This window comes from Aspergillus uvarum, assembly GCF_003184745.1.
Source record: "Aspergillus uvarum CBS 121591 unplaced genomic scaffold BO82scaffold_3, whole genome shotgun sequence".
Taxonomy (NCBI): Eukaryota; Fungi; Ascomycota; class Eurotiomycetes; order Eurotiales; family Aspergillaceae; genus Aspergillus; species Aspergillus uvarum.
The window spans coordinates 588,835-613,875 of NW_020291300.1; the positions used below are offsets into that span (position 1 = coordinate 588,835).

Sequence of the window (25,041 nt, forward strand, 5' to 3'; positions counted from 1 at the left end):
GTTCAACAGATGGAACTTCGAAAATTCCGTTCCAATCCATCGGGTTCGCAAACGTCTTCGATTTCTCACGACGGCTTTTCTCGCGCTATTGTGGCCGGACAGGGGAAGGGATGCGTCTCGTCTGCGCGCATTTCTTCCGTCCTTGGAGATGGGCAAATGTGTTTGGTAGGGTTGGAGAGGGATCGGTTTTGATTTTGTACTTATCATCATACGCCGATGTCTTTGAGCTTCTATGGGGAACTGGTCAATATCTCATGTCTCGGGATTCTCTCTGGCAACAAACCAGCGGGAACCTCGGGTCGTGGAGAGGTTTCTTTGAGAATTTATTCCAATCACAAAAAGTTCAAACGCAATCGCTTTCGCTACTTCTACGTAAGACAAAAAACTAGAGTTGAACATCCAAAGTAAGCGCGATATAGTACCATTTGTCGTCGCAATGTGTCGATCTTGTGAAGATTGATTGACCACTTCATCCTGGTAGCTAGACAAATAGTGATGGACTAATTAATCATTTGTGTGTCCCCGTGATCTGCAATCGCGCCCTGCACCCGGTCTGCGTACAGCCAGGCTTGTCTCTCCGCCTTCCATTTCGAGGCCGACTGACCGCCTTCAACTTTTTTTCTGGGACTTTTTCTCCCTCCGATATATCAAAATCCACGCCGGTCGAACTACACGGAAGTCCGCTGCATTCGACCTGCCCCAGAGACTGATATTCTTGGAAATCTTCGCACAATGGTCTCCGACAAGGTCGAAAAAAAGCGCAAGCGCGCCTCCGATCGCCACGAGCGGCCTAGCAAGAAGCCCGCGCTGGAAATCCAAGATCTGCCCCCTCTGGCGTCGAGCGTGGTGGAGGATGATAGCGAACTCGCTCCGGTCATTGGTAAGTTACCCTTCAAACCACCCGCTCGACTTCTCGCCGGGGAAGAAGGTTCACTACCTCTATTAGACATGCTAATCAATCCACCATGGCCGGAAACAAAATAGTGACCACCCCCGGCCTTAACGCCCCCCGCAATCTCCGGCTCAAACCCTACCTGAAAACCCGAAGCAAGACCTCCTCCGCGTCGACGCGCAACAAGGGCATCGTCGCGTCGGAGCTGCTCCTCCAGTCGTCCGAACACCCCAAGCTGGACTTTGTGGGTCGCGAGGCCGAGGAGGATGCCGACTCCCAGCTGAAGCACTACGTCGCCGTGGTCGATCCCCAGGATAAGACGTGGCAGTTCGTCGAGGTGCGGAAGATGACGCTGCGGGGTGCGGTGCGGAAGCTGCGCTCCATCGATGAAGAGGAGGAGGAGGAGAGCGAGGAGGAAGAGCTGGTGAGTTTTTTTTTTCCCTGGTGGGCGATGGAAGCGGGGGGGATACATATCCCAGCACATAAAGGCCCCCCCCCCCGACCCCCACCACCTCAAACATTTTTTTCTGCAGGTAAAAACGACTAACAATAAATGTCAATTCCCAGCAAACCCTCCGCGCCCAACGCACCGAACTCACCAACACCTTCGGTACCAAGCAATCCCGCAAAGCGGCGCAATCCCTGGCCGAGAACGCGCAACTCTCCAACCTTCCCTCGGGTGCGGCGTCGGCGGCGGAATCGGCCATCCTGTCGTCGATGCCGACGGAGGGGGTCAGTGACATCGCGGCCAAGGCGGCGCAGGTGCAGGCGCAGGTGCAGGCCAACAAGCCGATCCCGACGCCGCACCTGGACGCCTCGCACCCGGGCGAGGTGTACCCGCTGGCGGAGCTGGTGCCGAACGGCGAGTCGACGCTGCGGCAGCTGCCGGGAGTGCAGGAGTGGATGGCGACGGCGAGCGCGGGCGAGCCGGTGGTCACGACCTCGCGGTACGTCTCGCGGCGCGTGGACGCGGTCATCCAGTCCGGCAACACCACCCACCTCCAGATCCTGCGCTTCATCCTGCTGCTCCTCGAGCTCAACCGCCACCTCAAGCGCGACCCCAAGGGCGCCGGCCCCGGCAGCAAACGCCTCCCGCCGCGCGACGAGCTCCGCACCATCCTCGCCGGCGGCACCTCCCCTTCTTCTGCTTCTGCATCATCCGCCGCGGAATCCATCGCCGACCCCATCATCGACGCCATCCGCCGCCGCTTCGCCCCGGGCACCGGCGGCTCCCTCGCCCGCAACGACGTCACCTTCCTCCACACCACCATCTGCGCCCTCTCGCTGCACATCCCGCCCCAGCCCGCCAAGGACGGCGGCAACAGCGCCCAGGGCGGCAACGCCCCCAACGAGCTGGCCACCGACCCCGCCGACCTGCGCGACGATCTCCACCTCGAGAGCCCCGTCATCCTACAGTACTTCCGCGAGCTGGGCTGCCGCGTCGACAAGCCCCGCGAGTCCGAGTTCGCCAAGTGGGGCATCAAGGGCGGCAAGGCCGAGGCCGCCGCTCGCCGCGTGGCGCGCCTGCGCATTCCCGTGGAGTTTCCCAAGGTGAGCCGCGGGGGTGGGAAGAGACGCTAGTGATCGAATCGAAGAAAGAGGCGTATGATTCGAACAGGGGCGTGATTAGAATGGTGGGATGGTGTGTATATGTGTGGGGGAGGGGTGTATGTTGAAGGAGTATGGAAGAGAGCCGTGGAATAACTACCATACCATAGCTGGTCAGATACTCTTGTTGTCCTCACAACAAAAAAAGCATTTCGTCTTTTTTTCCCCCTCGGGCTTGATTCCAACGGGCGTTAGGGTACATGTTATGTTTTGTGTATGTATGTATATTTGTATTTCGTTCGTCTGTATAGGTAGCAGTTAGTTAATCAGTAGCGAAGAAGAGAAGACTTGAATGTGTTATCATAGCGGATAATAGGTATTTCTAGCCATCGCTGCTTAGTCGTCCGTGTATTGGGGGGATATATATACCAAAAGCGGAGAGAGATCTATATACTCCGGGTTGTATCTATCTGCCACTCACCCAACTAAAAGCCCTGCCCTACCTTCGTGCGGAAGAAAATCCTCAATCTCGTTGAATCTGCATGCTTACTTCTGCTACAAGGACAGATACATAAACTAAGGGAGGAGGAAGACAGATGACAATTGTCAAGAATCTAGGACTTGAGCGATAGTCAATCCACAGGACGTAATTTCTTGGTACACGGCTATCAAAATCCTTGAGATTCCCAGTCTTCTAGTGTCCTAACCAAAACCCGCTAGTATATGGCCAGTTGGGGTGGTTTAGGGGCGGTAAAATCAAATATGATTGATGCCAGGAGATCCTCCAGCATTATATGAGGTGATGGAATTATTAACAAAAAAAGGAATGGACGTGGAACAAATGATTACACCATACATCCACAGGACTAGGTTTCTCTGAAACATGGTTGACGGGTTCATTTCTCGCAGACATGGATCTAGGCGGCGACGCCAACGGGGATGCCTGAGGCCACGGAAGCGGCAGGACGGATCCCGGCGGCGGCGGTCTGCATCCGCACAGAGGCCTGCGCGAGCAGCGCCTCAGCGGCCGCGTCCTGGAACTCCCGAGTGACGGCAGTCTCCAAGTCTTCACCCTCCTGCAGACCCAACTGGGCGTCCTCCCAGATAGGCTGGTTCGCGGCCTCGGCTCCTTCGACGCCAACGCCGACGAAGCCGCCCTGGGCCTTCCAGTGGCTGGCGCGCTTGATGCCCAAATCGTTCCAGACGGTTTGGAGAGCCTGGACCAGGTGGTCGCGGTGTTCCTTCACGTGGCCCGGAGTGGGGGTGATGCGGAGTCGCTCTTCACCCCGAGGGACGGTGGGGTAGTTGATGGCTTGGACGTAAATGCCATGTTCCTCCAGAAGCTTGTCCGAGGCTTGCTTGGCGACCTCGGCGTCGCCGACTAGGAGGGGGATGATGTGGGACGGGTTCGGGATCACGGGAATGTCCAACTCCTTCAGGGATTCCTTGACGGCCCGGGTGTGCAACTGCTGCAACACGCGGTCGCGTTTGTACTCGGCCTGGTACTGGATGGCAGTGTCCGCTCCGGCCATGGTGGCAGGAGGTAGGGAGGTGGTGAAGATGAACCCCGGGGCCAGCGAGCGGATGGTGTCCACCATGGCGGCGGAACCAGCAATGTATCCACCGACACAGCCGTACGCCTTACCCAGGGTACCAGTGATGATATCAATGCGGTCCATCACGGTGCCCTTGGTGCTGCGTGGGTTGGCGGTGTCCTGCGAGGCGTAGACGTCATAGTCGAGGTGCTCCGCGACACCCGCACCGTGGGGGCCGTACATGCCCACGGCGTGCACTTCATCCAAGAAAGTGATCGCCCCATACTTGTCGGCCAAGTCGCAAATCTTCTCGATGGGGGCAATCGAGCCGCACATGCTGTATACAGACTCGAAAGCGATGATCTTGGGAACATTCAGAGGCAAAGAGGCCAGCTTGGTCTCCAAGTCGACCAGATCATTGTGCTTGAACACCATCTTCTTGGCGCCGGAGTGGCGGATACCCTGGATCATGGAGGCGTGGTTGAGGCTGTCGGAGAGAATGACACAGTCGGGCATTTTACTACCCAGCGTCGCCAAGGTAGCGTCGTTGGCGACGAAGCAGGAACTGAAGACCAGAGCGGCCTCCTTGTTGTGCAACTTGGCGAGGGTGCCTTCAAGGGCTACCGCATGTTGGTTGTGTCCCGAAATGTTTCTCGTACCACCCGCACCTGCGCCGTAGGTGTCCAGTGTTTGGTGCATGCTCTTCAGAACCTCCTGGTTGCGGCCCATACCGAGATAGTCGTTGGAGCACCAGACGGTCACCTTCTCCTCCTGAGACGCGGTGTGGGCACGGGGGAACTCCTTGGCCAGACGGTTGATGTTGTTGAAGTAACGGTACGACTTGTCCTTGTGTTTCTTGTCCAGCTCCCCGTTGTAGAAAGCGTTGTAGTCGAAGGGCGCAACTTTCGGAGCATCGGGACGAGGACCGGTGACAGTGGCGCCGCTGGGGGCTTCGAAACGGCCTTTGGCACCGGGGAAAGCGGGATCGACTATAAAGCAATGGAGTCAGTATATGTACTTAAAGATGGGGGGGGACGAATTACCTCTCTGAGAGTCCTTGTAGACATTGGGCGCAATGTCCGCGCCATTGCCCGAGGTTGAATGCAAAGCCCGCTTGGTGGGAGCCGGGCGGAAGTACCTAGGATCCATACCGGCGACACCGGAGGTGAAGCGCTTGGTGTTGGCCAAACGGGCGCTCTGAACGGCCAGAGCCTTGCTCATGACGGGGCAGCGGCGGGCCAGAACCTGGAGGTTTGACATAGTGCCGCCTCCGGGGCTGACGCTGGGACGAGTGGCAGTGGACAGAGTGCGCAGAGTGGACGGGGAGGTGCGCTTGAGGAACGGGCACATGGCTCGAGACTGCTGGAGAAGCGACTCCATCGGGTGCGGTGCGGCCAAAGGGCGAAGATCACTCTCAATTGAATGAATAGAGGGAGGAAAGATCCCCTGGTTGAGATCGTTGGGGGGAGGGGTGGGGTGGGAATAGACTTGGGGTAAGGAAGGAGAGAAAGCAGAAGGAGAGATGGAACAGGGGAGAGGTGGAGTTGGATAAGTTTTAAGTAAGAGTGAGTCTTAAGTGGGAGGAGGAGGGGAGTAAGCCTGAGGGGGCAAAAGAAGATTCGACCGGCTGGGCAAAGGACGGGATTTGCGGTTCTGGTCCGCCGAGATGGGAAATCGGCCGCGACTTGGCGGCTTACTTAAGATGGAACGCGCTGACTGGGCCGCGGCTGACGATTGTACGGGATCTGATTGGCTCCCGCGTCCGGTTCGGAGAGGGAAAGTCGGAAGATGACTAAGAACTAATGTCTGTGTAATTCGATTAGCATGTAAATGGTCTCGGCATGGTCACGGCACGGTCACGGCCCGGTCACGGGATTTACACAGTACTACTCCGTCGGCTACTTTTCCTCCACGCTCGGCGCATTTGATTCCCTTCTTGGTCACATACATACAGTACTGTACATAGTAAATTACTGAGACCTTCCACTCCTGATCACCACGGAGCAAGCAAAGGTACAGTGCAAATCTCGAAGGGATAAATTTGAGTAATCAGCAAGAAGATCAAAAGTCAACAGTCAACAGTCCAGTCACTGTTCCACCCTCCTAGTTGCCCCACATGCACTCCACTCCATCCTCGGAACAATAACAGATCTATCATGCCATCGCCGCTCTCATCTTCGGTCTGGCTTTTTTTTTTTTTGTTTTTGTAGAAGTCCATTCAACCATCCAATTCTTTTTTGTCTCGCGTAATCTTACCCAAATTCCCGCCCTCTGCTCATTATCTCCAGGGAATAACAGCCCCGTGCAAATATTTTCATACACCACCAAATGCATCTTGTTAATACAATACATAGTTCGGACAGGAAAATCCGTAACTGGGGTGAAAAGAAGCATAAAAAACAAACAACAAAGAGAGCCACGATCCGGTGTAAAAATCCCAATAAGTGTGTAAAGCTTCAACAACATCACAGGTGAATAAGAAAAGAAAGGAAGGTAGTAGATATCCCAACGCCGTCATTCCATCTCATCGTGCAACAGTCCTCGGAGGCTGGGTTAGCTGGGTCCGAGGCCCCCATCGCCGTCAATGAGACGCAGCCGCTCTTTCGTCGTCTTCGCCCGTTTCGACGTGCCTTTGCCAGTCCCGCGTCCACGTCCTCGCTTGGGAATGGGCGTGGCCGAGGGCGTCCCAATATTATCTGCTGCGGACACCGGAGTGGCAGCGCCAGAGGGTTTGGCACTGGCATCATCAAAGTTGCCCTCGCCTAGGAAAGCTTGCGTTAGTCAATGGTTAGAGAATTGGATCGCAGAACGCCATACCTTCATGATACATATCATCCAGCGTGATATCTCTCTTTCTTTTCTGAGCCGCCTTCTTCCCACCTTTACTGGCACCAAACACCTCTCCACGGTCCATGGCTTCCTTTTCCTTCTGTTCGATAAGCTCGGCCTGCTCATCGTCCGCCAGCCACATAGCAATGTCCTTGGTCCGACTTTCCCGATTGCGCGTGTTGAAGTCAACTCCACCAGCGGCACCACCCGTGATGACAACGCGCTGCACCTCTTCCTTCTGCAAAGCCCGCTTCCGAATCCGCTCCTCGATCGTGCCACGAGTGATGAGGCGGTAGACCGTGACTTGCCTCGTCTGACCCAAACGGTGAGCTCGGTCCATGGCCTGAGAGTCAATGGTAGGGTTCCAGTCCGAATCGTAGAAGATGACCGTGTCGGCGGCTGTGAGGTTGATTCCCAGACCACCCGCACGCGTGGATAGAAGGAATACGAAAATCTCCGGACGCTGTTGGAAGTCCGCCACAGTGTCACGACGATCCTCCAGCTTGGTGCTTCCATCCAATCGACAATATTTGTAATTGCGGTAGGTCAGGTACTCCTCCATCAGGTCGATCATACGTGTCATCTGGAAGTACAGTAGCACACGATGGCCACCGGCCTTGAGCTCGCGCAACAGTTCGTCTAGCTTGGCCAGTTTACCCGAGTCCGTGACGAAGCGACGCATCGACGGTACCTCAATATGCGTGTATCGGCCCTTGGTGGAAAGTGGCTTGGGTAGCATGGGCTGCAGCGAGTAGGGTGCAGGGTCCAGCTTTCTTTCCACAATTTGCTGCTCCACCTGCTTCGAGGCAACGCCGTACAAAGCATGGCGCACGGCAATATTAAAGAAGCTGTCTCTGGCCTCATATATGGGAATTTGGCTAGAACTCGTGATGGTTATTGGAGGCGCCGACGCTGCGGGGGTGGCAGATGGCTCAATCAGGGAAAGACCCTCTCGCTCAAATGTTGACTGGGAAATGGTCATCAAATCCCGCATGTAGCCCTCAGCTGCAACCTCGTTCATGGCATGACGATCGTTGCGGTCGACAACATTGAGCAATGCATGAGGAAGGACTGAGGCGGCTGTTCGGTCATCGTCGTAAACAACCTTGAGCCGGGCCAGCCTGTTTGTTTGTCCACGGCGGCGGACAGCCCGCTCGAAGACACCGGAATGTGACTGCTCGTAGGCCTCACCCGGGGATGTATCCACAAATCGCAGGAAAGAAAATGCCCCGTTGTCCCGAACACTCTGCTTGATATTATCAGGAGCGAAGATGTTCATCATGTGGTTAAGATACTTCCCACGGAAGCCGGCGTACGCATTCTCAGGCCCCGCAACATCGACGCGACCAGCAGATCCACAGAGCAGACGTGGCAACGGATACTCAATCAGGTTACGGGTGGAGTAAGCGACATCGACGTTCTGGCCTTCTCTGACAAACGAGGCGGTTTCAGCGAAGTGCGCGACAGAGAATGGTGATTTTGTTTCCGCGCGCTCAAACAAATCCGGGTGGTTGCAGACCTTCCGGAACTGCATGACCAAATTCATCAGCGTTGTGCTGTCTGCTTCGTCTCCAACAGCGGCCTTCTCGATTAGGTCCATGATGCTGACCCGGTTGCGCAGGTTGGTATAGTAAGCGCGTTGACGGTACGTAAGGTCGCAAAAGATGTCCTTCTCAACCTTGTCCCCAAGTTCCTGCTGCACATGCTTCTTGACACGGCGAAGCATAAAAGGCTTCAGAATCATATGGAGACGTCTCAGCTGGTCCTCGTTGAGTTTGGTGTTACTCTGAGCGTGGGATTCAATGTCCTTGGAGAACCATTCGCTAAACTCATCGTGAGAGTCGAAAAGCGTGGGCATGATAAAGTGCAAAAGGGCCCACAGCTCCTGCATGTTGTTCTGAATAGGAGTACCTGTCAGGAGAAGACGGTTACGGCAGGAGAAGCCGAGCAAGTTTTTCCAACGGGAACTCTGAGAAGACTTGATGGCCTGGGCTTCGTCGAGAATCATGTACTGCCACTTGACCTTTTGGAAGTACTGCGCATCCAGAACCACCAGCTGATATGAGGTGACCAACACATGGAACTCAGACTCTTTTGTATATGTGATGTGCTTTCGATCCCAGAACTTACGGAGGATCTTGCGATCTTTGGCTGAGCCCCAGTACGGAAGAACCTTGATGTCCGGGACGAACTTGGTGATTTCCTGCTGCCAGTTGTGCAGCGTAGAAGCTGGCGCAATGACTAAGAAAGGACCCCAGATATTGTGGACTTCAGCGAGGTAAGCCATGACTGAGATAGACTGAATAGTCTTTCCTAGACCCATCTCGTCGGCCAAGATACCGTTGATACCTTGCTCGTACAGGTTGACAAGCCAGTTAAGACCCTTGAGCTGATACTCCTTGAGCTTAGCGGTAAGCATGTTGGGCTGAGAGATCTCGATATCACCCAAGCTGGTGGGGTTCTGGAAATTCAGTTCACCCTCATCCAACGCATCCATCTGATTCTGGTCGTTGTTGAAGGCACGGGCTCGATCTTGAGCCTGCTGAACGGCATTTTGAGCGTTGGCCATGGCCGCCTGTCGCAAGGCCGTCTCGTCCTCGGCATCAAAGTCAAGATCTTCGAAGTTGGTAACCTTGGCACCAAGGTCGGCGACACTGGGAGGCATATCCACCGTGTGGGCTTGAGGTTTCCCAGGCTGGACAGTCTGGTCGGATCCATCCACGGCCGTGTCCCCAGACTCGTCTCCTTCTGCACCTTTGATCTTGCGGCCAATAAAGTGGGAGTACAGCTCGGTCTGGGAGATAAGGAAGTTGAGCTTACGTCTCTGACGGTTGGCTTCACGCTCGGCTTCCGCCTTCTTAGCCGACTCGATTTCCTGCTTTTCGGCAAGACGACGCAAATCACGTTCCTCACGTTCGTTGCGCTTCCAGAAGGACATCATTTCACGCATTGTCCGTTTGGCACGGGCTTGAGTATCTTTCATGCTCTTGTTGGTGCGTTCCTGCCACTTGCGAGATTGCTTGCTAGCCAGCTGGGCTGTCTTGCGGAGATTTTCCTGGCGCGTGCTGAGAGACAGACCCTTGATGCGGTAGACCTTGGGGATGTCTTTACGAGCAATATCGCGCCAGATTTGCTCGTAAATCTGGTTGTAGCCCTTGGTCTCGAAGGCGGAGAGTGGCGTGGGCGTGGGCTCCTTGGATCGAGTGCCTTTGGTCTCCTTCTTGATGGACTCCTTACGAGGGTCTTCCTTGGGTGCCAGAGGCAATGCCTCATCGTTCTCCATGGCTGCATAAGCTGCTTCTGCCGCGTCCTTTTCAGCTTGTTTCTGCTCCTTCGACTTTTTGGGTCGCGTGGCGGGGCCATTGCGTCCAGACTTGCGTCTCGAAGGAGAGTTTCGACCGATGTGGAAAGAACTGGTGGTGCCCCCTTCAAGGTTTGGCGCCAAGGGAGTCACCTCGCTAATCTCCTCCGGGGCAGTAACACCCTCCAGAGCTCTCTTGGTAGTCTTGATCTTGCGCTGAGCTCTCTCGGCTTCACGGAGGAACTTGGCCTTCTCAGCAGAATCCTGGGCCTCATTTGCCTTGAGCTCTGCCTCCAGCTTTTTCTGCATTTCCATGCGTACAGTATTCTCACGTCGCCGCTTTCGCTGCATATCCTTCTTGCGTTCTTTCTCGTCCTGGATTTCTTTAGCCTGTACTTCAGCGATAACGGATGCCTCATTGGTGAGTCTGAATCGATCCATTCCGGCATCGGCTTGCTTCTCCAGGGACTTTGCGAAATCTCCCAAGAATTGGTGACGTCGTCGCTAAAGGTAGGTTAGCCTGCAAAGTACCCAGGGATGAACGCATATTTCACAAACCTTGCGCCGAATCAGCTCAGTTTGCTCGGTGAGAAGGGCACGCTTCTTGCTTTTGGCCTTGTATTCCTGGTACTGTCTCTCATACCCAGGGCCTTCCACATCACTTTTGTCTGCGTTGGCCATATCAACCATCGCGCGGTTGAGAGCTTCCACCTCCCCTTCTGTCAAGGGATGGCGAGAAACAGCGCCGCGGGACGACGAAGAGGCTTTCGTTGACTCAGAAAGGCCATTCGCAACGGTGGCAGACCGTGAGTCGGACACTCTGGCCTCGTGGTCGACATTGCGACGGCGCTTCTCACTAGCGGGTTTCTTTTCTAATCTCGGTAAGGCCGGACCAGAGGGCTCTCTGTCTTTGCTTTTGTTGCGAGCGACCGGGACGGGCGTCGTCGACGGTGGGTTTAAATTGTTCGTCGCGCTTGATGCTGGTGCAATGGGGGTTGATGCGGGTTCAAGGGACGGCTGTTTTGTAGGTGGAGATTGTCGGGGAGGCGGGTTGCGCTCTTCTGCTGGTCCAGCCAAGATGCTCGCAAACGACATGGGATCTGGTTTCTGGAGGCCACAAGAAAAATGATCATGATCAGCTATTGTGGATCAAAGAACATGCAGGAGAGGAAAAAACAACAACATACGGTTTCCTTGGGAGGAGAAGAATGCCTCGTCTCTCGCATCATAGAAGATGGATACGGCGCGACTCCGTGGCCCCCCATGGGGTAAGGAGATTCTGGTTCTTTTTTGGGAGAAATCTGCGAATGGCTGTCGGGCCGACCAGAGGGATGAGCGTGGGAGGGAGTAGAATGACCGTAGGGGGTCGCGCCGTTGCCCGACAAGACGGAATTAGAGTAGGGCCGAGGCAGGGGGAACTGCGGCGTTCCAGCCGAGGAATGAGCCTGATACTGTGATGATGTATCTGATGGATGGGATGAAGGAGCGGCTCCATTCAACGGAGGCAGCGTGGCCGGTAACGGAGACGGCGCATGGGAGAAGTGAGGGCTCCTGGCCATGCTGGGCTGAGGGGGGAAGGCCGGCGGCGTCTGCGGCGGGTGCTGTTGATATTGGTCATTGTTGTTGGGGTAGAAGGGGCGGTTCTTGCTCGGAGAAGAATATGCAGAATAACGAGATTGCTGGGTAGGAGACTGAGGATTGTACGGCGGAGCTCCCGTCATGATTGCCGCGTGTGCCGGAGGAGTAGACGCGGCGGCGAAGGTGACGGACAGCAGTGATGGGGAGGGGAGAGGATGAGGAGATTTAGACCAAGGACCGTCGCAATGGACGAAGGCTGGCCATGCGCGAAGGGGATGGGAAGGGAGGTGGTCTTGGAGAGGTTTTAGCTCACGGAGATCTCGAGGTGAAGGGCGATCACGCGTCCGTCCGTTAGGTGTTCGCCGTCCAGCTAGAGTTCCCTGCGTGAAAAGGAATTAAATCTGAGTGGCCGAGTTGGGGGGAGGAGTGGAGACAAGAGGACAGGGAAGCATGGAGATGGAGACGACGATGGAGGGGGGGGTTGGGATGATGAAGAAGATGATGATGATTGAAAAGGAAAAGAAGGATGAAGAAAATGAGTGGATAAAGGGAGGATTGATTGCCTTACCGGATGAACAGGAATCTATCGGCGGTTGTTGGTGGAGGAGGAGGGTTTCTTGGTGAGGGAGGGAGGGAGGGAACAAGAGGAGTGAGCGAGCGAGCGAGCCAACAAACCCTCACGGATCAACCGTCCCAGACGACAGAAGCCAACTGTGAATTCACAAGTGAATAGATTACCAGAACCAGTTGAGCAATGATGCTAGGGTTGCGGTTTTGAGGGATCAAGACCAGCTGCAACGAGCCGTGGAGGAGACCCACGAGGGGCGAAATCTCGCCAGTTTGTTCCCGTGGTAGGAGGCTTTGTGGTGATAGCCGTCTAGATAGTAAGATAGAAGGACTGGTGGAGGAGTTGTTGGTGGTGGTGGTGGTGGTGGTGCATGTATTGTCTGTATGTCTATAGAGGTGTTTATAAAGGAGTGAACTAAGGCAGTGAATGAAGGGGGAGGAGAAAGGGAAGAGGCTGTTGTGGTGGAAGATTGCAACAATAGCCTTTCTCTGACTCTCTTTTTTCAGCTTCATTGAGCCAAAGGCTCGTCTCCAGAGAGTGACTGAGGGAGGGAGGGAGTGACTGCTCGTTCCTGCCTATTCGGGCGGATTTCCCTTCCATACCCGCCGGCTGTGGCTGTTCGGGTGTCAGTATGCGTCAGTATGCGTCCGTATGTGTATTTCACTTACGTGGGTTTACATACCACTAGTAATTAGTTTCATCCTGTGGGGAAGACAGCTCAGGAACTACGCCCGATCTCCGCATACGCCGTTATCTACGATATATGATTGAGATTGAGATGGAAGTCAGTCTGATCTAGAGCCATTGGGCGCGTTTGGAAATCTGTCTCCAGCGCACTCCACTGTGACAAGAGCCTCGTTGTTCAAGTAGAACAGAACGTTTCGAGGTTGAGTCTTGCCATCCAGCTCCGGTCTCGCCAGTGTCCATCGCACCGGAGCCATTGTAAGAAAATGCGGTCGTGTTACCAGTACGAAACCGCCCAGACGTTCACCTCAAGTTCCTCGATACCGTGCATTGTACACTTAGGCTCGATCAATTGTATAGTACAAGTACTCCGGACCGAGCCAAGTATGATATGAAGTCAGGTGGCTGCCCAGGAGGTCCTCAATCAGTCGCCAGTCAAGGTATATAAGTTCATACAGAATAAGTTCAATGGGCCTACTTAACTTATAGGAGGATATTACCTCTTATCTTGGTCCACCTTCCCCAGGCCCCCATTCAGTCGGGCCTGAGGCACCACAGGCACCACTGGCACCACTGGCACCCCTGACTAAGCGTGAAATCCGAACAACCCGCTCGGACTTAAGTCTTGGACATCTTCCAAAAGAAGGGGGGGTGCATACCACGATTCCCCCGCGGTGTTTCTCCCAAGAGCCGAAATCTTGAACTTGATAACAAGAGCCAAGCAGCGTGGGGGAGAGATCCAACTTAGGCGAAGACCACGAACGGAGGGGGGAGGGAGGGGAGGAAAAATTGGACCTAATGCAATATCGGGGTCTGATAATGTTCTCAGTCGCAGTTGAGATGCGGAGACAAATCTCGATCAATCGGTCATGACGTCTACATGTTCCACCTTCGTTTTTTCCCCCCATCAACCCCATATCCCATGTGTTTGAACTGGACCAGAAAGAAACAAAAAAGATGATTGACAATCCGAAACCAGCATGGAGCATGAAATCTGTTGCAATGCAACCACCGAGTATCGCCAGAAGGAGAGAGTCGGGACAGGACAGGAGATCCCCGAAATGTCCTCGTATCGCCCCTGTCTCTCTGGGATGAGCAAGACCACAAGGATCGGGATCCCAGATTTACAACCTCCGCATCCGTGTTGCTCCTCTCGTCCGATTGTCTAGACTTGCCCTGCCAGTCAACAACACACCACTAATCACGACGTCACTTTGATCGCTCGCTTCGGCCGGGACGGAATCACCCCACCTGCCATTCATTCACTGACCTGCCTGTCCTACTCCCAAACCATGAGGAACCACGAGTAGAAAAGTGGATGGTCAGGTTGTTGCGCAGGGTCCAGGGTCTCATCGCCTGTGGTCTCTAGCAATCCTATAAATCCTGTCCTTCCGCGCTCTCTTTCCCCTCTCACTCACTCACTCACTCACTCACTCACTCAGTCAAGTAACACAACTTCCGCTTCCACGTTTCCATAGAATCGTTACCACCCCCTTCCTCTTCATCCACTACCATCCCCAACTCACAACCTCTCACAGAAGAAATGTCTTCCCCTCCCGAGATCCCCGAGACCCAATGGGCCCAGGTCGTCGAAGAGAAAGGCCACCCGCCCGTCTACAAGCAGATCCCCGTGGGCAAGCCCGGCCCGGACCAGATCCTCGTCAAGATCCGCTTCACGGGGGTCTGCCACACCGACCTGCACGCCATGAAGGGCGACTGGCCGCTGCCCCTGAAGCAGCCGCTGGTGGGCGGCCACGAGGGCGCCGGCATCGTCGTGGCCCGCGGCGACCTCGTCACCGAGTTCGAGATCGGCGACCACGCCGGCATCAAGTGGCTGAACGGCTCGTGCCTGGCCTGTGAGTTCTGCAAGCAGGCCGACGAGCCCCTCTGCCCGCACGCCGAGCTGTCCGGCTACACCGTCGACGGCACCTTCCAGCAGTACGCCCTGGCCAAGGCCAGCCACGCCTCCAAGCTGCCCAAGGAGGTGGCCCTGGACGCTGTGGCCCCGATCCTCTGCGCCGGCATCACGGTCTACAAGGGCCTGAAGGAGTCCGGCGTGCGGCCCGGCCAGACCGTTGCCATTGTCGGGGCCGGCGGTGGCCTCGGCTCGCTGGCGTTGCAGTATGCGAAGGCCATGGGACTGCGCACCATCGCGATCGACGGCGGAGAGGAGAAAAAGGAGATGTGCCACAAGCTGGGCTCGGAGGTAAGACAAGAAAACCTCCGTCCCGTATTATCTTTTCTGAAGGAAGAGAAATAGCTAACGAGAAGAAAACCCCTAGGCGTACATCGACTTCACCACCTCCAGCGACATCGTCGCCGACGTCAAGGCCGCCACCCCGGAGGGTCTTGGAGCTCACGCCGTCATCCTCCTGGCCGTGGCCGAGAAGCCCTTCCAGCAGGCGACCGAGTACGTGCGCTCGCGCGGCAGTGTCGTCGCCATCGGCCTGCCCGGCAACGCCTTCCTGCGGGCCCCCGTCTTCAATACCGTCGTCCGCATGGTCAACATCAAGGGCAGCTACGTCGGCAACCGCCAGGATGGCGTCGAGGCCGTCGACTTCTTCGCCCGCGGGCTTATCAACGCCCCCTTCAAGACGGCGCCATTGAAGGACCTTCCAAAGATCTTCGAGTTGATGGGTATGTTCTGTTACCTCTCTGTCTCTTGCTTTTCGAATGTGCATTCGACAGACGTCATGACTAACACACTGTGTCCTCCAAAACAGAACAAGGCAAGATCGCTGGCCGCTATGTCCTCGAAGTGCCCGAATAAATGCATTTTCTCGATACACGCCTTTCTCGCTGGACCGGGATAGTATCTGTTTTACGAAGGTGACGATGATGAGACATCTTTTCCCTTATCTTCTGTTTGTCTCTTAATTTCTAAACCGTCCTCTCTTCCCATTGCTAAATACATGGGTGTCAATGGGGTGCCCTACGATGTAATGTACCACAGCGTTTGCCAATCAATTCTCCAATCAAATGATTCTCTGGTCTCTTGAACCGGCTTACAGTATCTTGATCCTTGCGTCTTAACGGTACCTTGTGCGATAACCAAACGAGCCAAGCAGAGGCGTTCAATTGGAGTCCCTGCTAAGCACAAAAGCGAGAGATCTCTCGGGAAACGAGTTACAAGTCATTAAAAGAAAGGTGCTCAAGCAGTGTTGCCCTTCTTCTTCTTCTCTTCTCCCTCCCCTTCCTGCGAAAGCCTCGTCTCGGACGGACTAGTCGACTCTCCCACGGTCGTCTGCGGGCCCTTGTACACCTTGCGAGCATAGACCGCATAGTAAAGCAGCGCCCCGAGCCACAGTGCACCGTTGATAACAATGGTGTAATTCATATTTGCAGCTGATTTTGCAAAATTTACGCAGTAACAAAGTCAGCCCAGAATCCATCCACAGCCCCGCCAAGATAAACGGAAGAAACTTACGGGTCGGGTTTGGTCCTTCGGTAGGAAACATGCTCAGCACGATAGCAAAAGCCAGATACACGATCGCGGTGATTGCGATGGGCTTGCTCAGCCGGCCTGTGTAGAACTCTCCGGGGTGGAACCGGTCCTGGCCCCAGACGAGCCGCGCGAGAATCGGGACCATCCAGGCGAGGTCATTGCCCGCCACGGCGAGAGAGAACAGTGCACTGGCCGCGGCGTTGTCGATCAGACAGAGCAGACCGAGGATGATGGCTATCACGACCACGGCGCAGACCATGCGGACGGGTTGAAACCGGATGCGTTTACTGACGTGGCGGAAGAAGGAGGAGAAGGGGAGGGCGCCGTCGCGAGAGAAGGCCCAGCTCTGACGGGAGGCGGCGACCACCTGTTTGTGAGATTCCGCGATATGGTGTCAGTGAAATGTGCTCGTATCGTTGTCGCAGTATTGGAAGAGACCGAGTAAACCTACAAGACTCAAGCCCATGAAGAACTGGACAACGGCTACCACAACCATGAAGCCGAGCGCGCCGCTTTTCCCGAGAGAGTCATAGTAGATCTATAGGAAGCAGTCGCTTAATATCGGCCTCGATTGACAGAATAAATAGGGAAACCCACCTGTGCCATGGGTTGTCCGAACTTGGAGTCGAGGACCGCCGTGAGATCGACGTCGATCACAGCTGCCATTACTGCCAGCGAGACAAATCCCAGCAGACCACACAGACCCGCGGACCAGACAATCCCCAGTGGGACCGCTCGCGCAGCATGGGTGGCCTCCTCACTCATATGGACACAGGAGTCAAACGCCCCGATGGTCCAGATGGGCGACATCCACGCGATCATGAAGCTCCAGCCCTCAGGCCAAGTGGTGAGATTCTCAGCATGGCCGAAGACATAGGCACCCGGGTTGATCTGCCCGCCGCGGACTGCCTTCCCAATCGGCAGTGCCAGAGCAGTGACAAAGACCAGGCCCACGTTGAGGATGATGCAGACAGACTGGATTTTGGGCATCACGCGCGCAAAGAAGATGGCAATCAGGCCGTGCACGACGACGCATGCGACATACGTACCGTAAAGGGCCGGACGGGAAGCAGTCCACTCGCCATCGCGCGCTATGGAAACAATCGCCAGCAGCATGGTAGCAAACCCATCTTATCCTCCAAATCAGTCCCAGGCCGAAGCATGCCACGAGGATGAAGGGTACCGCTTACAATCTATAGAACAGACCCCTCCAACAAGCCCGATTGTATTGCTGTATCCAACGACAAAGCTTAGGGGATTCTTCCACTTCTCTCCGCTGAAGTAATGGGTCCAGAAGTAAAGACCGCCGGCGGTAGGCATCGCAGACGCTAGATCGGCCTAACTGACACAGAGTTGTAAACGTCCGACCAGAGTAATGGGGACAAAAGAAGCTGAGAGAGACAGACCATAGCCAAAGCCACTATGAAGATGAACACACTCGCAGCAAACCAACCTAGAATCCCTGTCAGACCATTGCCTAGCGCACATCACACTGAACTCTCAAGAGACACCGTACCCTGCGGTGCATTAGCCACAAGCCTCATCTAGTCCGTGTAAGCAGAGCAACGTACCCAAACCATGCCCACAGGTCCAGCAGGGATGGAATACGATAAGGTCGATGCGATGGACGGCAAGAGTCCCATGATACTGAATGCAATTGCGAAGACCTGTACAGTCGAATAGTGTCTGCGCAGCTCCTGCTTGTATCCCAGGGCCGCTGGTCTTGTCAGCATAGACACACGAGACACACGATAAGCCAGCGTACCTAGAAGCTGCATATCGCCGTGTTCCAGCGAGGGCTCCTCGCTCACTGCTGGTATAACCTGAGACATGGAGTCCATGTCTTGGGACTTCTCCGCCATGGTGACAGGATTCTGGACGTCAACCCAGCAAATGAAAGGACTATACTTTCGAATGGTCGACAGCGCAAAAGGAAAGCGCAACGCTACTTATACCAACCGACCCTTGCATATTGCATCACTTCATCAATCGTTGTTTTATTCTCCGATAAGCAACGACCGGCGGGGGACCATTCACTTCCGCCCAGACTCTAATGGCGCATGCGACACGGACAGGCAGGGTTCAGCCATAGCCGCCACCACCATCACCAAGCGGTTGTTATCATCACCTTATCGCTGGGAGGCCGAACAGGGCAGAAAGTGGCCAATGTGAAAGCCAGTTGGACTGATAAGCTGCCGTGTGGTGCTTTTATAGTGCCTCTTGAAAGAGTAAAGTCAACGAGGGGGAAGCGGAGGAGGAGGAAGTGAAAGAGACGAAAGAGAAAGGGTAGATGAGACTTAGGGGTATCATATCGCACATGATAATTGGCCCCCCCCCCCCATCCACCACTTCACGCTTCTAGGCTGGAATTGATCTAATTATGACCCAAGTTCATCAGCCAACAACCGGTCGGTATTACAATTGGTTCACCACTGAGTCTAGGCTAATGGTTCGAACATTCTTGAAATTCAACTAGTAGGAAGTGGTATCTAGGTAGGAAGTAGCAGTAGTTGTAGTAGAAGGCGACTGTCCCATCTACCAAGTCTCCGTCTCCGTCTCCTTTCGCGTAATGATAGCTGGAGGCCTCCCCGGGGTAACCAGACCCAGCCCAGATATGCCAATGGGGAAAAGGAAATGGAGGGCAAACAAAATCAAACCGAAGAGGCACGAATGAATCACAAACACACACCGGTAGACCGCACCCAATATATAGCACATGTATACAGGTGACGCCAAAACCAATGGCAATAGCGGCAGCTATGCATAAACTCGCTTCATTCAAACTGCACCGGGCCCCTTGTGATTGGACTGATCTAGTAGGAGTCGGGGTTTGATGTAATCCTCATCCAGCTGTCGGAACCACGCCGCGTGGTCTCCCGATGCACCCGAGAAGAGGTCCCGGATGGCCGCCCTTGCGCTCAGCGTTGTTTCGCGTCGCATAGGAGAGGTAGTTGTCGGAGTTTGATCCTGGGATCCTCCCACATACTGTTGGGGTTGCGAGGGAGACCGCCGCAGTCGAGACGTAGGAGCCGAAGGGGGGAGGTCGTCATCCGAAGGCTCATCACCCACATCGAGATCGAAGGCATCGAGCTGATCGGCGTCTGTCGCACGACCCTTGCCATTATTCTTCAATCCAAATTCATCCTCACTTGCCGCGCTGCTCTCGCTGTGGCTCCGAGGCCGGCCACCCAACAAAGTGGCCGTCGAGGAACGGTCACGAGCAGTGTCTCGCTGACTGTAGGCATTCGAGTACATTCGGGAATGTCCTCGAGAGCCAGACGGCGGAGGACTGGGACGACGGTTGTTGCCACTGGAGTAGCTATCGTGGCGGTCGAGCTCGCCCCGCGGAATGCCATCCAAAGGAATGGTCGAATCGATGCGGCGAGGTGTGTATCCCAAGCCTGTGTCGGAGCGTTTGTAATATGTGCCGCCGTTGGTTACCTCGATATCAAACTCATCATCGGACTCGATTTCCTCCACGACACCGGTCCGGATTCCGAGAATCTCTAGCATTCGAGCGGTGGTGCCACCAAAGATAATCACGGTCAACACGACGACCACAAGTACCGTAGCACGGAGTGCTGGAGCATTGACGCCTTTTAGGCCGGCGGCGAGGGCCACGCCAACAGCTCCACGCAACCCCGCCCAGAAGAGCATGGCTTGATAAGCAAATGGTAGCTCATCTGCAACGTCCATGCCACGGCGACGAGCTCTGTACCGAATGAACCAATTGATCGCTCGAGACAATGGGAACACCGCCAGGTAGCGGGCAATGCAGATACCGAAAACGGCCACAAGAATGAATAAGGGCTTGAACTGCAAGTTCCTCTGGACAAGAAGGTCCAAACCGAGGTAAATGAAGATGAAGTTCTCGGACAATTGTGCCATCACCTGGAAGAGGTATTTCGTCGTCAATTGTGTCCGGCGGGACATGTTGTAGTACGCATAATGTTTCATGGTAATGCCGCAGAAAAGGAGCGACACGATACCTGGTCTATTGTCAGCTGGACTCGAGATCAATGAGGAACGGCAACCTACCGGAGAGGTAGACACCGTTAGAGAAGAAGTAGCTAGCGTAGGCAATAAGCACGATCAGACAACTTTCAATCTTCGGCTGACGTCTGACGTGAGTATATTTCAGACCAAGGGCGGTCATGATGCCAACGATAACGCCAACAATCATACTTCCGAAGAAGACGAGCAGGAACAGTCCAATAGCTTCGAATAGGTTCAAGAAAGTCAGGGAGCCTGCCTCACTATCGGCATACTTTTGCGCGGTCTCGAACAGGACGATCGCGATGGCGTCGTTCAGGATCGATTCACCAAAGATGACCGTGTAGAGCTTGGGCTCGACCTTGTATAGGTTGAAGATAGCCAAGATGGTGACGGGATCCGTCGCCGATAAGGTAGCGCCCACCGAGATTGCCTCGACGAAAGTCATATCTAGCCCATCCAACGGAATTCTCGTCCAGACGAACAGGATCAAACCCAGCACGATGGCGGAAATGAAGGTCCCCGCGAACGCAAAGGTCAATATAGTGCCGATGTTTCGGAAGAAGTTCGCTTGGTGTAACTCGTAGCCTGAGGCCAGAATGATCGGAGGTAGGAGGAGGTTGAAGAAGAATTGATAGTCAAACGCGACACTGTCTTGAATCGGTGATTCAGGACTTAAGCGTATGATCAGCCCGACAAACATGCCTATATGCATCCATCAGCCTTTGTTATTAACCGCAAGGACACCGCATCGCGGCCCGTCCGCCTTCGATGGTTGGACAAAACACACCCGCGAAGATGGACAGGACTGTTTCATGGACCGCCTGGATCTTTTTCTGCTGTAGTATGTAACTGGTGAAGAGCGCGAACATCAAGAGCATAATCAAGATGAAGAGTGCCCAGGAGCTGAAGAACTCCTTGGTGCCGGCCTCGGGAGCATCAGCTGAAGAGTAGGCATGTCAGTTTCAAGAGCTCGAGATACAGTGTGTGGCCCTTGTGAGCAGGATCGGATCGCGTACCATCGTCGGGATCTGTGTCAGAGTCCACCGCTCTACCTAGGATACATAAATTCTAGTCAGCCATCGTGCCTAGGATGGGCGCGCCTGAGATGGGGAAAACGCTCTTCCGCGGAAGGGGGAATGCAATCCCCCGATCTAGACGCAATCAAATAAGGGACACATACGGAGCAACTGGTGCAATACATCGCCTACCACTTGACTAGCCATTGTACTTGGCGATTTGGCTTGTCGACGCGCACGACGGCGGACGGACGATTAACCCCAACGGCGAGTGTCTGGCGCCAGAGTGGAATCGCAGACACACATAATCATCCGCGGATCATGCACGATCCAACGGGAGGGAAGTAGTCGGTGAGAATGGAAGTAAAAAAACCGAGACGAGAGAAAAAAAGGGAAAAGACAAAGAAAAAAGTCGATTTGAAGAAAAAGAAGGAGGAGGAGGAGGAGAAGAAGAAGTCGTTGTACGATAAGGATTAGTTAGAATAGTTAAGGATGGAGGAGATTAAATTAGTAAGTGGAAGAAGACAGACAACGATAACTGGTGTTGTTGCTGTTGCTGCTAAGTGACTGCGGGCGGGCACTCAATCAGTCAGTCAGTCAATCAATCAATCAATCACACAAGGGGGGAAGCTACGCAAGTAACTCCGCTAGGATTCGTCAACACCCGTCGGGGTCCCGCTGTTGGTGGGTGGTATGGATGTGTTCGGCCCGCAATTGATCCTCCGCTGGTATGTATGGAACGGTCTCCTCTCTATCTTATTCTCTAGCCCTTTCGATGTGATGATATGTTCAACGTCTCAAGTATTATCAATGAGCGCTGACACCTAATTTCTAAATGGTTCTTGATGTTCTCTGACTAGCTCGGGCTGACTACTTACATACCTGACTAATTACACTCTACTCTTATCGAAGACACTCTTCCCCGAGTCCTCTTCGGCATCTGGTAAAAGCGCCATTTGCTCCTACTATAAGGCATACACTCACCGAGTTTCCTCAGCGAGCCTGTGAGCCAACCATGCCGCAACTAGCGTCGCGCAGCCTCCAAATCTCAGCACCCATCCAACACTATCATCCCACGGCTCCCCGCGAGGTTTCTGGAAGGCCTTGAAGATGGCACTGGAGATCAGACTTGAGAGGATCTGAGGCGCCGACACGGCAACGTTATGAAGTCCCAGGATAATGCCCGCCTGCGCCAGATTCTCCTCCTCTTCTCCTTTATCAGTTGTCACATCGTGTCCGTGTTCTAGGTCTTCCCCAACTGTAGCCGGATTGGCGGAGACGCTTGTGTCCGGTTCCGTACGGTCAGCCCGCTGGCGTCGAAGCCGGCGCTCCGTGTCAATGCGCGATACCTCCGCCGAGATTAGGGCAAAGGGCGCCCAAAGCGTCAACGCCCATGAGACTCCAACAAGCCCGACAACCACGGTCGCGGCTTGGTATGACGATATGAAAAACGTACTGAACATACAGATGGCGAAGTTGACATGCGACATTAACCAAGCGCGGCGGAGGGTGAGGCCTGGAATCTGTAATTTGGAGAGCCACCCGGCCCCTTCGGCATACCCATTTTTAGGTTCAGGAGAGATACCGGTAGGTGCTTCCATCGCAGTCCCTATTGAGGATGATCGCCTCCGACCGCCGAGGAAAGGCTCCTCCTCCAATTGATCATCCGAAACTTCAGACTCGGTGGCAATGATCGGCTTGTATGTGGGCACAACAAGCATCGGCAGGGTCAGATTAGCCACAAAGGAGATGATGGCGTAAACAAGAAGTGCAAATGTTCCAATGCGGGTGGCTTCTTCCCATGCCTTGTTGATGTCATGCTCTGACAAACCTGGGTGTGCTTCGAAAATCGGATTGACAAAAAGCTGTCCAATGTATGTGGTCGAGTAAAACAGGAAAGGAAACCAGCCGACCCAGGCGGCTAGCTGGACCTCGCAGACCTTTGCTATCTCGGGCGGTAGAAATCGGATCGACTTGAAGACCTGCTTGAAGAAGGCGATCAAGCCAGGGTTCCCCCCGGATGGAGGTCCTTCCAGTCGTGGATCTCGTTCTCTGATGTATGAACAACTGACCAACAATGTACAGATAAGTGATAGTGATGCTAAAGCGCACAGCACTTGAAATTGCGTGTTGCCCAATAATGGGAAGTACTTGGGCAAGTCCACGTATCCAAAAATATAACCAAGGATGTTGCCTAGACCAGTCATGCGACTGGCCCACGCATTCGCTGATTCCTGCTGGTGCGAGGGCGCATTGTCAACAATGAAGCACCGGATACCTGCTTGGACTGTAGCCAAAATCCCGTCAGCATTCTCTGCGATCAAGCCACAAGAGGGCAACATCTGGCCAGGCCTTACCAGTATTTACAGAAAAGTCCAAGCAATACATCAAGATAGTGGCTAGCACAATAACCACAGTTTGAGACGCATCGGAGCCCGGCGCAACATCGAATACTCCAAGAAGGCCTTCCGTGAGCTCTCGGACCCAAGCTAAGGCAAGGAGGGAGACAACGCTCGCAGCACCGCCAACCACCATGAACGGCTTTCGCTTCCCCCATGATATGCGACAGTTGTCACTGCAGATGCCGATGTAGGGTTGAACGAGGGTTCCTGTCAAAGGACCGGCGATCCAAACGAAAGCAAGTAGAGCTTTGCTCATTCCAAGAGACAAAAGATAGGGCTACAGTCACGCCCCGGAGATTAGTCCAAGCAGGATCATGCGACAGGACCTTGCGAGCTTACCGATCCATTGGATAGCTCAGTAGACCATACGACCTGAAGACTGAGACAGTGGATATAGTTATCAGCTTTCCGGCTGCTGTGGGAAGCAGACTCATGCTTCCAAATGGAGGAGTTTTAGTGCTCACCCGCCGATACTCAAGGTCAACAAGAACAAATACCAGCTGCTCTTGGTTTCCGAAAGATCGGGAGTATCTCCCGATCCAGTAGTTGCACTTGATTCTCCGGAGTGCGTCATTGAAGTCACTTCATTCCTGTCAGCTGCTCCCACCAAAGGGGACGTTTCATTGGCAAACCGATGATGTGCTTCCGGCATTGAAATAATGTTCTCAAAGGTGTTCCCTCAAGGATAAGCTGGCAGAGGCTACTTTGAGCTGATGTGCTTAGGCTATAGTCCAGTCCGTTTGTAATCTTCTAAAGATGACCAGGGTATCAACCGTTGAGGTAGAGGCGACCACGCTTCGTATGGACGAAGTGGGAAGACAGTGCCTGTCAGAGGTGATACAGCCGAGCGCGTCGAAGCAGCCGGAGGGAGAAAGTTAAAGCCAAGTCACTGCGTCTAGATGATTTCCTTGCTCCAGGCTCAAGCAAGTGTAGCTCTAAACGAGGTCGGACGGAGGCTATAGAGGCAACGCGGGTTGGAGCAGGCAGAACCAGAATATTTACTGAAGTGGAGTTTTAAATGCAAATGATTCAGTCCTGATACTGATCCATGACTGCATGAGACTGTCGAGGATATCTAAATAATGAGAGCCAGCTCCAAGGATAAGGAGATGAGATGATGATGAACAGCAAGCATGTCATGTGTCCCGTCGCGCCTCGCTTCTTCTTGGTAAGGTTGGGTCGACGTCAGCAGGCCAGACACGTGACTGAGCCACGATTTGTTCCCGTTTAGTCCGGGGAAAAGCAAT

The 25,041-nt window shown here is 54.3% G+C and overlaps 7 protein-coding genes across 7 annotated transcripts; 2 read left to right on the forward strand and 5 right to left on the reverse strand.

Moving 5' to 3' along the window:
- Window positions 1-590: 590 nt before the first annotated feature.
- Window positions 591-2,915, forward strand: BO82DRAFT_89329 (DNA-directed RNA polymerase I subunit RPA49). Its single transcript, XM_025641632.1, has 3 exons — window positions 591-880; window positions 985-1,316; window positions 1,460-2,915. The coding sequence occupies exons 1-3, from the start codon at window positions 733-735 to the stop codon at window positions 2,471-2,473; spliced, it is 1,494 nt and encodes a 497-aa protein (XP_025496766.1). The 5' UTR covers window positions 591-732; the 3' UTR covers window positions 2,474-2,915.
- Window positions 2,916-3,357: 442 nt separating this feature from the next.
- hemA (5-aminolevulinic acid synthase HemA) lies at window positions 3,358-5,355 on the reverse strand (the record flags this gene model as incomplete). The annotated part of the gene is made up of 2 exons (XM_025637242.1): window positions 3,358-4,964; window positions 5,019-5,355. 2 exons carry the CDS (start codon window positions 5,353-5,355, stop codon window positions 3,358-3,360), a joined length of 1,944 nt encoding a protein of 647 aa, XP_025496767.1.
- Window positions 5,356-6,673: 1,318 nt separating this feature from the next.
- Window positions 6,674-12,097, reverse strand: ino80 (chromatin-remodeling ATPase INO80). Its single transcript, XM_025634104.1, has 3 exons — window positions 11,293-12,097; window positions 10,664-11,212; window positions 6,674-10,609 (listed from the first exon to the last, which is right to left on the reverse strand). The coding sequence occupies exons 1-3, from the start codon at window positions 11,824-11,826 to the stop codon at window positions 6,764-6,766; spliced, it is 4,929 nt and encodes a 1,642-aa protein (XP_025496768.1). The 5' UTR covers window positions 11,827-12,097; the 3' UTR covers window positions 6,674-6,763.
- A 1,179-nt stretch (window positions 12,098-13,276) lies between these two features.
- Window positions 13,277-14,236, reverse strand: BO82DRAFT_89499 (uncharacterized protein). The gene is made up of 2 exons (XM_025641634.1): window positions 13,419-14,236; window positions 13,277-13,340 (listed from the first exon to the last, which is right to left on the reverse strand). Exon 1 carries the CDS (start codon window positions 13,922-13,924, stop codon window positions 13,439-13,441), a length of 486 nt encoding a protein of 161 aa, XP_025496769.1. The 5' UTR covers window positions 13,925-14,236; the 3' UTR covers window positions 13,277-13,340; window positions 13,419-13,438.
- BO82DRAFT_89429 (zinc-dependent alcohol dehydrogenase) lies at window positions 14,192-15,934 on the forward strand. The gene is made up of 3 exons (XM_025641633.1): window positions 14,192-15,141; window positions 15,218-15,572; window positions 15,665-15,934. Exons 1-3 carry the CDS (start codon window positions 14,479-14,481, stop codon window positions 15,703-15,705), a joined length of 1,059 nt encoding a protein of 352 aa, XP_025496770.1. The 5' UTR covers window positions 14,192-14,478; the 3' UTR covers window positions 15,706-15,934.
- BO82DRAFT_350276 (putative GABA permease) lies at window positions 15,741-18,620 on the reverse strand. The gene is made up of 8 exons (XM_025634105.1): window positions 18,146-18,620; window positions 17,952-18,097; window positions 17,787-17,834; window positions 17,571-17,718; window positions 16,978-17,510; window positions 16,832-16,918; window positions 16,363-16,747; window positions 15,741-16,280 (listed from the first exon to the last, which is right to left on the reverse strand). The coding sequence occupies exons 1-8, from the start codon at window positions 18,240-18,242 to the stop codon at window positions 16,087-16,089; spliced, it is 1,638 nt and encodes a 545-aa protein (XP_025496771.1). The 5' UTR covers window positions 18,243-18,620; the 3' UTR covers window positions 15,741-16,086.
- Window positions 18,621-19,158: 538 nt separating this feature from the next.
- Window positions 19,159-24,050, reverse strand: BO82DRAFT_397738 (bifunctional K:H/Na:H antiporter NHX1; the record flags this gene model as incomplete). Its single annotated transcript, XM_025638967.1, has 6 exons — window positions 19,159-20,369; window positions 20,419-21,078; window positions 21,164-21,316; window positions 21,393-21,424; window positions 22,377-23,679; window positions 23,750-24,050. The coding sequence occupies 6 exons, from the start codon at window positions 24,048-24,050 to the stop codon at window positions 19,159-19,161; spliced, it is 3,660 nt and encodes a 1,219-aa protein (XP_025496772.1).
- Window positions 24,051-25,041: the final 991 nt, after the last annotated feature.